Here is a 12,859-nt window from a genome sequence, read left to right as displayed (position 1 = left end):
GAGTAGGGTACAAATACCTAAATTCGGTATATTTTAATGATTTACAGCGCAGTGACTCTTGCTGGCACCAGGGTACAGGGAAGCAGCAGGCTCTTTAGGACCTTGAGAAGTGCCCCGAACTGTTTAAAAAGGACATGGAGAATATTCAATGTAGCATATGCAGAGCAGCTCAATTCTCATTTCTCTTCACCAGTTTCCTTCAAAGATGATGCAGGCTGGTGTTTGGAGGGTGGACTGAGCCCAAAGTCCTCAGATTCTTTAAGGGGTGCTTGACAGTCTTCATTTGAACACTTAAGTATGTATTTTTTTTCCTCCTTTGCTTTGAAAAAGCTTTGGTTTTATATGTCTCCCATTTCCTTCATGTAGTGGGCAAACAAATAATGATATGCCTAACTCAATGCCCAGTAAATATTTGTTGAGTGAATAGTTAAATGGAATGTAATAAGCCTGACTAGGATTATTGTCTTGGCGTGAAACATGCAAGAATAGACTTGAGACAATCGAGTAATTTCCCTTAACAGTACAAGCTAATTATTTGAGAGATGAAGATCTGGTACATAGTATTTATTTGTCAGGTTCCTTTTGCTCCTAATTAAAGGCGGAAAAGTTGTTGCATTGAAAGGATGACATAGTGACCCACTCCTAAACATCTTTTCAATTTTCCACGCCACTTCTTCAGGGAAAATATATCTAGATGAGGTTCATGTGCATTCCTTTTGTTTATTTATGTTTTCTCTGTGTTATCGTGTTTTAGAGGGTAGGCAGGGTGTGGAGTGGGGAGCTCTTTGACAGTGGACTTTTACAGCCCAGCCACAACTTCTGTAGTTGACTGTGCTTAGCTTAGTTGACTAATACAATCATCCCCCCGTAGGGATACCACCTGCAATGATCAAAGATGAAAATGCGCACGCTCATCCTATGCCTCAGAAAATTTTGCATGTATGCCAAAAAAATGCATTCAGAGCCTAATGCATCAGGGTCTGTGCTACAGCTGTGAACTGAACGCCAAGCAAACCCCACTCTGGTTCCTGCCCTCATGAAGCTTACAGTCTGGGATGATTGATGGATGTTAATTGAAAAATCACTCTAAAAATCATAACTACCACTTGAATTTTCAAAAGAGGAATATGGCTCTCCTGGGACCACGTAGCAACAGGGACTAATTTACACCAGGAGACCAGGGAGAATTTTACTATGGAGGAGCCTGAAGCCAAGGGCCCGAGAAGGTCTGAAGAAAAGGGAAAGGGCATTGCAGGCAAGAAGACTCTCAAATGCCAAGGCCTGTGTGGCCTGCGAGGGAAGAGCAAGAGCCACACACTACAGTGCCTATGCATAGGCCACATCCTAAGCTTTGACCTTCATCCCATTGGCATTAGAAAGATGTAGAAGGGTCATATATCCAAAGGTTAAAAAGTGGGGGCAGGGAGAAGGGGTCTTATTAGATCTGTGTTTGGGAGGGGATATAAATATATCCACTCATTCTTCACCAATACAACAAGGGAGGTGATCATGCTAAGCCCTAGATTATCCTTCGCTGCATTTGAGATTCCTGGGAATTCTTACCATCCATCCTTCCCTCTGCCAAGTTTCAGCGAGACTGTATCTGGCTCTCCAGTTGTGTGCCAAGAAGCACGCATACAGCCTACTGCTAGACCGTGCAGCAAAGGAATCTCGCCTTGCCCACTCTTCTAGCCCTTCCTCTTATGTCTGCCTTTCCTTTTGATGATGTGAAGGTGGCGTAACACAGTTTATTCCTGTTCTTGGCAAAGTATCTGTGGCATGCCTTCCGGCACCTTCTCTCCTCGCCAGTGGTGTGAACTTGGCACAGGGCTCAGCCTCTCTTTTAGCCTTGCAGAGTTGTTCTGAGGATTAGGTGAGTTAATACTTGTAAGAGATGGAATGAGGAGTGGCACGTAGTGAGTGCTCAGTTAATGCCAGCCATTGTTATTAGCCTTTGCTGATGTAGATAGGTGTCAAAGGTATATCATTAAGGTGAAAAAACACAAGATACAGAAAAACATATCATAAGAGGAGCCTGCACAAGTGCATTCTCATAAATGCTAAGGAAATGTCTGAGGATATACAGTGGTTACATTCAAGTAATGGGACTGGGGCTTAGAGAGAGAAAAGTAAGCAGGTGACTTTATTTTTTTACCTTGTATTTTTGTAATGGTTGTTTTGTTTTTTTTTTTTACTGTATAGCTGTATACTTCTCCTAATAATATAATTACAAGGAATAGTTTAGAAAGTCCACTAATATTACTAATATGCCAATTTTAAAAAAGATGATTGCATTATAATCTTTTTTTTTATAATTTAATTCACTGTTAAATTTGGAGCTATCATTTAGAAACTTTTCAGGGGGGCTGTGTATGTGTGTCTATCTGAAGAGTTATACATCTGAAATGTTTCAGATATATAACTTTTTTAGATATATGAAACTTTTCAGATATATACATAGATATATATCTGAAATCCAGCAATCCATTTGTTTTTCACTTCTGTTTCTTATGTTACATTCAACCAAAGCTTTTAAAATCACGTGCTATTATGATCCCGCTGTTAGGAAATGATTCCCCTTGGTTTCCCATCTCTGCATGTGCCTACAGAGAGTTGTCAGGAATGCTGTTCTCCCACCAAATATAAACAAGGTATTTGGTTCACTTGTTGCTGACTTCATTGTACTTTTAAGCATTGCTTAAATGTTTTATAATGAGCATTTTAATAAAAACAATGAAATCATTTCTAAAAATTGGAGGTGAGGAATATCAGTTCACTTAGTTCATTAGTAGTAAACACAGTATCTAGCATCCAATCTTTCATAGCAATTCAGGAAACAACTTTTCAGGATTATCATGATGAAGGTCAATAGCTATTGCTTATGAGAAGGAGGCAAATGGACTTAGTGGTTACTGAATTAGGATGTAGGAAGTGTTTTCGATAATTATCTATTCTAACATATAGGCCTACCAAGCCTCATCTCCCCTGCCTTTTTTTTTTTTTTTTCTTTTACAAGAGGAGGATCTTTTTGTTTAGCTAAAGATTTTGATGACTAGAGTTGGTATTTATCAATAGTTTACTCTGACCGGTTGAGAATCATCAATTTTGTACAGGGCTGGAGCAAGGTTGTTGCTTTGGTCATTTAAATACAACTTTCCTGTTCACAGTGATTACACACCGCTGTCATCAGTCAGATAAGAACACAAATCAGGAGAGAACATTAGCTCCCTAGCAAATACTTCATGAAGCCAATGTGAGCTTGCCAGCTCGACTGTCATCTCTGCAGAAGACACACATCCAAGGAGGAGCTGTATTGTACATTACTTAGGCCATGGGGCCCCTTGGGATATGGTGATAAATGTCTGTGTACAAGAAAAAACAATCTTGAAGAAACTGTGATTAAGCTAATTACCAACTGATTTTTTAAAATCAGGACCAGGAAATGGTGGGTCATGGCCCATGACCAAATTTGCACAGCCCAGGAGCGAACAATGGTTTCTGCATTTTAAAATGATTATTAAAAATCAAGGGTAGAATAGCATTTCAGGCCATGAGAAAATTCTTTGAAATTCAAATTTCCTGTCCCCCAGAAAAGTTGTATTGGAACCCAGCATGATCATTCATTCACATATCATCTGCAGGCGCGTTGTGCTCCAAATGCGAGCCGAGTCATCGTGACAGGAGACCTAAAGGCACACAATGAAGAAAATACGTACTTACTGGCTCTTTTTAGAAAAAGTTAGCAGCCCTCTCCTTACTTGTATGTATGTCTGATTGCTTGGTAGTAGATAATGCTTTTGTGTTAGAAGAAGGCCTGTTCATGCGGCCATCAGAGAAGCTGTATTCCTCTCCTCTGCTCACTTCCTTCCCAAAGTCAGAAAAAAGTTATTGTGTGAGAAAAATTAGATTATCAGGAGGGACTATGCACTCCGTCGTGGTAGCAAATGGAAAGGACCTACATATTGCCTCCAAAAGTTATGGATTATAATCTACTTGGAAGCCCTTAAGTAACATTAGTAGTTCCTATATTTCAAAATTTGTCATTACGAACTCTTAGTGTCTGAGAAATCTTTTTCAAGGCAAAAACTTTTCATTCTTATGATTTTTACAAAACACAGAGCCAGACCAGATGGGCCATTTGCTCAGCAGTGTTATCATGTTGAATGGTTTTAACTTGTATTTGGCTGTCAATGGGATATGATAAACTATTGGACAATAGGAAATACCTTTTGGTAGAATATCTAAATCTCGATTGGGTTCCTGCTCATTTGCTGTGACTATTAAACTAGTGAACATTTATGGCTCGCATTGACCCTCATACCTACCATAGTATATATGGAAACATGAAATTACTATAAAAGTCATACTGCTACCAGCAAAACAACATTAACACTAGCCCCATAAAATACTACAGACCTGGATATATAAGTCATTTTGATTCAGGCTCCCCATCGCGCACATGACTGACCTCAGCTGTCCCTCTTCTTTTGTTGTTTCAGAGGTTGAAGGCTGCGTTGACTCACCACCCTGCTGCCATGTCAAACGGGAACATGAACACCATGGGACACATGATGGAAATGATGGGCTCCCGGCAGGACCAGACGCCGCACCATCACATGCACTCACACCCACATCAGCACCAGACACTGCCAGCCCATCACCCCTACCCGCACCAGCACCAGCACCCAGCGCACCATCCCCATCCTCAGCCCCATCACCAGCAGAACCACCCGCATCATCACTCCCACCTCCATGCACACCCGGCACATCACCAGACCTCGCCCCACCCACCCCTGCACTCCGGCAACCAAGCACAGGTAGGCCGTTTTTGTGATCTCTTTCCCCTTCCTGTTCACGGTGCAAGCTCTAACGGGGGTGCGGGGCTCGTGGGAGCATTCTAGCCTGACCAGCCCAGGTGTTCTATCTGACACCCTGGGGAGCTCCGTTCATTTCCTAGGAGGTAACGGTTACCCATAAGATCCTACCTGATCATAGTTTCCACAAGTAATGCAGTCAATTTCAGGTCTAGGCTTCAGGGACAAATGTGAACTTCAAGTCCTCCAAAATCTATTTTTGCAGTGTGTTATCTAAGAAAGTATTATCGATGTGAGGAGGAGGGAGAATTTAAGCATGTGCAGAAAGATGTGAATAAAGAATGAGAAAAACAGGTTGAAGCTGCAGCGCTTCGTAACATCACGGAGACTCAATTTTGTCTCCCGTGAAATGGAAGTTACATGCAATGGGCGATATCCTAAGTAACGTTAAATGTTTAGAATCTAAAGAATAACAATTCCCGGCAGACAAAGAGGCTGGGTCGTGGATGTCAGGGCATAAGGTGCTGTGTAAATGGTGAAGAGCGGTGACTCATCCCACCCAATGTGAAACGCGTTGGAGGGAGCAGAGAGAGAGCCAAGCTCTGTAGATCATCAGTTCAAGAGAAAGGCCAAATCCCAGGGGTGGGGAGTCACCAGGAGTGGCTAGAAAGAAAGCCAGCATTTAGACTCAACTGAAAGAGGGTTGGGGGACCGGCAGACGTTATGTCACTCAGCCCAAGAAGAGAGGCGGGTCCGTGTACCGGAGTGAGCTTTAGTAAGTGGATGAAGGGCATGTTTGGGAGTATGGCTAGCCCTGGACACTTTGGATCTTCAAGCAGGATGACCTTCGGCAGCCTCCCTCCACCCATTCCACACTGCCAGCTTCCAACCAGCTGGGGCAGAATGGTGTCCGAAGCTAGGGACCACCAAATAACACTTATTCATCGTCTGCCTCTGGACCTCACACCAGGCAGCTTCTTGAACTGTTGAACCCCCTTCCCTAACACGCACCAAACCTGGACAGCCGGCCACAAAAAGATCATCCACAAGCAACTCTTATCAGAAAAGCTATTCAGCAGATAAGCTCATTTGCTAGATAAGCTTGCTTTTGCAAAGGTGCTTAGAGGTGTTCTAGATAGCAAATACCAGTGCAGGCTTTGGAGTGAGGAAACTTCCTCTCTTTTTCCATCTTCCTTCCTTCCAGCTACGTGACTAGTCATAGTAAGCTCCTAAGCCTCAGTCTTTCCATCTGCAAAACGGGGTAATAATAGACTAAGCTCAGAGACTCTTAGGAGCATTTAGTAAGCAAATGCCTATAAAGCACTCAGCACAATTTTCATTATACATTGGCTATGATTAATGCTAAACCCGGGGAATGCGATAGAAGTTTAGCAAGAGTGTAGCAATAAAATGCTATTCCAAATTCCTTTTTAGTCAAATGCCATAGTGGGACTTGTATTTAGAAAGGAGAAAGAAAACTACAAGGTCAAAGGTAGGCAAGTAGATTCACATGTGTACTCATTTTTTAAGGGGAAGGATAACATCAAGTTTTGGTTGCCTTGCTGTACAAGTTAATTCACAGACATGTTTAACAATTCTTTGAATATAAAAGCCATTCATTAACTAATTATCAGTTAGCCAATTGCTCTCTATTTCAAGTAAGCAGCCAATTGTATATGCAATTAGTTCATTGCTATTATAATTAGCTGCACAAACAGTTGATTTTTTTATCCTATACCAAAAATAAAAATTAAAAAGCCCGGGTTGAACTTGTTAAAATTGGAACAAGATCGTATTGAAAACGCCATTCCTAAACTGTAATAACTTGACTGATTACTGAGAGTTTGTCATACTGCTTAAATGTATGATTATCAGAATAGTAGGAACAGAAGTTCATTAAGGTCTTTCCAATGCTGAGATTTGAAGATGATTTGAAATAAGTTCTGTTTTTCAAAATCACAGCTCATCCTTTTTGGTCAAAATTTTCAGAGCATCTATACCAACAGAATTCCATTTTAAAAATAAAATGATAAGTAACAATAATTACCAGTACACACATTCTGGTCTTAAAGTTACATTTGCAATTTTTCCTGGCTTCTTGTAATTCTCTTGCATATAAGCATGTGATTTCAGAGCCCTGATCTCACTCCTTGGCCATGAGGAATTTCTCTTAATTATAGCGCACCTTGAACCCTGACCCGGACTGAATCTGAAACCGCTGTAAAACTTAGCCCTTTGGGTGAGGCACAGGAAAAGTGTAGAGGAGAAAGGTTGTTAAAGTTAGGGTTGGGAGAATATATTAGTGAAAAGAGACTCCTGCAATGGAGATTAAAACCCAGGTTTGCTTACTTGAGAGTCTTGTCTAGGGGCTGGCAAATCAAGATCACTGATTCACAAAATAAAATGACAAAAATAGACAAGTTAGCGAGTTCCTTCCTAATGCTTTGCTTTGCCATAGTAGTTAGCTCAGAAGTTAGCAACTGGAAGGACAAGGAGCTAAACCTTTTCCAGTAACAAGGATTACGTCTTTGTATCCATCCTCTGGGGTAAGACCTTAGACAACTTATTTTGTTATTCCTCTGTGATACAGAGGAAAGGAATCTCTGATAAAAAGTTTAGAAGATCTATTTGCTTTAAATAAAATTACTGAGAGGCAGTCCATCCTCAAACCTGAGCCTTAAGCTTTTACAGTTGTCATATAGAGTTTAGGATTAAAATGTATCTCCAGCAGTCAGCTGATGTCAACCGTTAGTGCAATTACAGTCATTCTGATTGATTTCAGTCACAGGGTTGGGATGTGGTAGAAAACGTTGGTAGACTTCATTTTAAAAACTTTTGGCCTGTTATTTCAGCAGGTTAAATGTTCCTTGAAAAACAACTGTATAGATATTACAGCTGTAAGCCTGAGTGACTGAGAAATGAGGTCAGGGATACCCTTTGTTGAGAATGAAGAAGGGGCAGGAGTGAAGAAAGCGTGAGGCGGCCAGCCACATAAACAGCATATGATATAAATGTCACTTGGTACAGGTCTGCTGCACGAAGGTGGGGGGACGGAGCTATATGCAGGGGTCTCCCACACCTTGGATGTTGCCGAACCCAATGCAGATCTTACCAGGAACCCATAAGCATAGTCAAACTTGTAATAAAGTGCTTTGCACCTCCTAGGATTCCCTCACAATGTAAGTAAGCAGGGAAGCACAGCGGTCCTCCCTGTCACACCGCGTGGCCTACAGCAAGGCTCAGCGCTGCTTCGGGCACTGAATGCCTCCTCCTACCGGCCCTGCTCCCCATTCACCTAGAAAGGCCTCCTCTAGCTCCCTCTGCCTTAGTGAAACCCTGCAATAGTGAAAACAGGATTTCAAATGCGTTTGGGCCTTCACTAGGTTCTTTTGATGGGTGTCACATGGGCAACGATATCCTAGAGATGTGTTCTAGGAACAGTTTTAACAGTCTTGGAATGACAGGAGCTCGCAACTTGCCCCGACAGAGCTTTCTGCTGATGGCAGAAGGCTCATCAATACTGTGACAATACCCCTGACCTTTTTAACATCTGAAGGAGGGAAAAAAATGTTTTCTCTGCTAGGATTCGGCCAATGTCCATAGGGAAAAATCAATTTGACTCTCTTTTCACAAGTCATGCCTATAGCTTGCCAAAATAGCATGGAACATAGCTCAGCAGATGCTTTTATTTTTTTCATGAGCTCACGTGATGTCATCGTTCACTTCATTCTTAGAAAACAAGTTTGAGGTACTTACTAAAGCAAATGACTTAAATTCACGGCTGGGCTTGCATTTCAACAACAGCTTGGGTGTCTTCCCTTACCCAACGTGTTCCTTCCCCAACCTGTCACCCTCCTTCTCATCCCCAGCAGGTTTCACCAGCCACGCAACAGATGCAGCCCACTCAGACAATACAGCCGCCCCAGCCCACTGGGGGGCGCCGGCGAAGGGTGGTGGATGAGGATCCAGATGAGAGGAGGCGGAAATTTCTGGAACGGAACCGGGCAGCCGCCACCCGCTGCAGACAGAAGAGGAAGGTCTGGGTGATGTCACTGGAAAAGAAAGCTGAAGAACTCACCCAGACAAACATGCAGCTTCAGGTGCAGGCCCTGTCTCTTTCCTCAGGACTCAAAGGCCCTGTGTACAGCTGGCATTTCCTGTCCCCGCGGGCGCTTGTTGACCTAAGGAGCAATGCCGCACATTAGCCCAGGCTCACTCCTCCGGCATTATTCATTGTGGGACACTCCATAAAACAAATTAAGCCACTCAGTTTTAGATCCATCTGCCTACCAAGCTCGGAGGAGGAAGAACCTGCCCAAATAAGTTACAGAGCTGGGGGTGCAGGCTTTGAAGGGTCACTCTCTCGTTCAGCAGTTACTTGCTGTGTTTACCCTCTCTGGCTCTCAGTTTCCTCATCTATAACATGGGAATAATAACCCCATAGACTTGTTGGGAGGAATAAACTAATGATACAAAGCAATGTGCCCAATGCCTGGCGCATAATACATTTTCAACTGAAAGGCAGTCCTTCAAATTCACTGTGTGAGGGGGTTGCTTCAGCTTACACGAGATTATCTATGTTTTTGTTTAATGAAGGAAAGGAAAGTTCATGTCTGTTACTTTGCTCTATACAAAGGGGTGTCCAGCCTGTGTAGCCCACGGGCCTCATGTGGCCCAGGATGGTATGAATGTGGCCCAACACAAAATTGTAAATTTACTTAAAATCTTTCTTTTGCTCATCAGTTTTCATTAGTGTCTGTATATTTAACGTGTGGCCCAAGACAACCCTTCTTCTTCCAGTGTGGCCCAGAGATGCCAAAAGGCTGGACAACCCTGCTAGGAAAAAGCATGTTTCTATCTCATGTTCAAACTTGAGATTTGAATTCTGCATGGTTCATGCTTTACATGGGTGGCTCTGTTGGGGACATTTTATAAAAGGCCACTTTGAGGAGTGTTTTGGGAGAAGGGGGGGAAACTCCAGGACCTGGGGCCTCTGCAGCAGACATCATGCTGTGGAAATGCTGCAGTTCAGGGCATTTGTTCTAACACAAAACGAGTGCACTCTTCACCGGCAGGGGGAAAAAGCACTAAATCCATATGCGATAAGCAGCCAGGGACGGAGCCATGCGTTACAGCCCAGTGCTCCCAGGAGCAGAGAGAGTGGCTGAAGAAGACGGAAGGGGAGAAAGATTGCCCCAAACAGGGACTAGCCGTTTCTCAGTAGTTCAAAGGTCACCTTCACCCGGTTCCCTGTGCATCCCTAGAAAGGACCAGTGAGGGTACCAAACCCAGTGCATGGGTGATTCATGGACTGAACATCTTAATTTATGGATGTTTACTTTTCCCTCGAAGTGTATCATTCTTTTTGTAATAGACATGAGAAAGAAACTGAGAAATATATATTGCTGATATGAGGGAAATAAGATAATAAATAATTCCTCCTACTAACTTATATGCTATATGAAGGTGCAGGCTGTACCTCATTACCTTCTCTTCCCACTACCTACCCCGTATTTCTACTACAGTGTCTAGTTAGCATGGTGAGTTCATGCACTCAGTATCTGTTGAATAAATGAATGAGCTCCCCGTCTCTGGAGTGTCCCAAGAACTGGCTGCCTGACCACCTGGCAAGAATGTGCTTGAAAGGAGTCAAGCCACAGTGGGATGGCTGGACTTAAACACCTCGAAAGTCAGTCCAACTTGAAAGTCTGTAATTCTAGAACCTGGCAGGCACACTAGTGTTTGAGGAGCTTTTAGGTAGAACATGGATAAACACTTTTAATATTCATGGGACCCATTTTTTTTTATTTTTATGTGTATTGAAAAATGTCATTAGGACATCAGACCTTCAATTTCACAAATCGTATTGGTAAGGATGAGGCTAAATCACTACAAAATGAGTTAATTTGAACAAACATGTTAAGTAAATAAAAGTGGACCGAGCAAATATTACAGCCATGGTTCTGTAGTGACGGGCGAGTGGGAATCCCTCGAATTTGTCACCAGTTCGGAGGTCTGCAAGAAGACCGTGGAAATGTGCAGGTTTTCTCAGTCTTAGCACTGTTGGCTTTTGGGTTCGATATCTTTTCGTGGTATCCCGCTCATTGCAGACATTTAGCCGTATCCTTGCTCTCTACCCACTAGGTATCAGTAGCACTCTCTACCCCACCCCCCATTTGTGACAACCAAAAAGTCTCCAGATATTGCCAAATGTCCTCTGTGGAGGCAAAAGCATCCCTGGTTGAAAACCACTTCCTTAGGTGAAGGAGCCAGCTGGCATGTATCAGATGCCAACAACTGTTTAAATCAGTTTCAACTAAAACGAGTCCTTGCAGAACGACTCCAGTGTATTGACTGCGGCCCTGGAGCATGAAAACATGGCGGGGTCACAGCAGGGAGCCAGGAAAAGTAAAGATGCTGGTTGGCCTTGAGGTCAGATGTGTCCATGGCTTGGCAATATGCATGTATATTATTGCTTTTACAAAGCAGATAGGAGACCCTAACATATGAATTTTTTGTTGTTGTTGCTTCTCGTTTGCTCCCCAGCCAAACTGGGGACCAAACCTGCAATCCAGGCATGTGCCCTGATTGGGAACCAAACTGGCGACCTTTCGCTTTGCGGGATGATGCCCAACCAACTGAGCCACCCAGTCAGGCCCTAATCTATGAATTTTTACATTTCCTTAAGGTTAGCATGACTAGCAAAAAGAAATGCTAGATTTCTTGCCCCTGAAAATCAGAAAAAAGTCCTATTAGAGCCATTCAACAGGCACCAATACCTTTGCTTGCTAAAGCAGGGCCCGAGGAAGGGACCATCTCTGAAAAGACTAAATTGTTGGTGTTTTCCAACCACTACTTTGCTTCAGAGGGACAGAAGCCACAGCGTCGCATGTTTTCTGTGATGGTGAGCGCTCTGCATCCCATGCCGTGATACTGGACAGGGTAGGGATTCTGCTACCTCTGAGTGACCCTTTCCCTCTCACTGGACCTTTGTCAGAAGAAAAAGGTGTCTCTCTTGACGCTGGATCACTGAGCCAAATTTTAAGTAAACAGAAATGGAAGGTGCTAAGCAAACAAACTCCAGCCAAATGGAATATCCAAGGTCTGGATGGCCAGCTGCCACTTTTGAGTTGTTTTCCAGCATAGAACCTTTCAGTTAGGTTGCAGAGTTTCAGATTGGAAAAATCAGACCTAAGAAAACAAAGTGAAACTCCCAGACTTCATTTCCTTGTCTCATAACACATCTCTGCCCAAGAGGCCAGCGTGGGTATAGGAATTGGGGGCGAGAGAAGAAACCTCCCAATCTGGCATTTTATATACGGAGAAATTAAGGCTCGCAGGATGTGAAGTGGCTGCCCGAAAGCCACACAACCAGCTAGTAGCAGGATGAGGATGCAAGCAAGTCTTCTCTTAACCTAACCCTCTTGCTCTGTGGCCTTTCATTCTAGAAAGCTCTTAAACTAAAAAGAATCCACATTCTTTTCTCTGACAAAGTAGCTAAGATCAGCTCTAAATTCATCAACCGCTGATGTGGGGCTCGGTGAGTGGATTGTTTGTGTTCGATAGATGATATGGAAATCATCTGGTCACCCACAGAAATAATTGCTTTTCTTTTTTAGTACAAAGACACATGGCCTAAGTCGCTGCTGAAATTTTAGACACATGAGCCCAGGTTTGGGACTTGGCAAGAGAAGAGGCCAGATGGGAACTGTTGCTTGACAAATTCAAAGTCCTTTGTTTTGCAATGAACCAAACCTGGCCTCTTGCTAATCTACAAAAAGAAGTGGGGGAGGGGCTATATCGCACCCCCCCCTTTTTTTGGCACAGACTGTTGTTTGCATCAAAAAGCATTCTGGGTTTATCATATTAACAAAATGACATCCCCCAAACCAAAAACTGCAAGTGTAGCTTTGAGGGACTTCGTGGAGTGCTTATTTAAAGTATGTTATTGTAGTATTGAATGTCTCTATACGGGACGCTACTTCAACCCAACGCAACCTTAGGGGTTTAAGAACAGATTAATCCAACCGCATCTCTTCTACCCT

At 43.1% G+C, this 12,859-nt stretch overlaps 1 protein-coding gene across 1 annotated transcript in view; it reads left to right on the top strand.

Annotated features, from left to right (window-relative positions):
• CREB5 (cAMP responsive element binding protein 5) overlaps positions 1-12,859 on the top strand; it is a 377,051-nt gene that overhangs the window by 358,289 nt on the left and 5,903 nt on the right. Inside the window, exons 8-9 of the mRNA XM_054564156.1 lie at positions 4,500-4,817; positions 8,684-8,914. Coding sequence (XP_054420131.1) covers positions 4,500-4,817; positions 8,684-8,914 — 549 coding nt within the window. The remainder of the gene's footprint in view (positions 1-4,499; positions 4,818-8,683; positions 8,915-12,859) is intronic.

The sequence above is a fragment of the Pteronotus mesoamericanus genome, unplaced genomic scaffold, assembly GCF_021234165.1.
Source record: "Pteronotus mesoamericanus isolate MK-2021 breed Mesoamerican mustached bat unplaced genomic scaffold, CSHL_Meso_final scaffold_85, whole genome shotgun sequence".
Lineage (NCBI taxonomy): Eukaryota > Metazoa > Chordata > Mammalia > Chiroptera > Mormoopidae > Pteronotus > Pteronotus mesoamericanus.
This window is presented reverse-complemented; position numbering and strand designations above follow the sequence as displayed.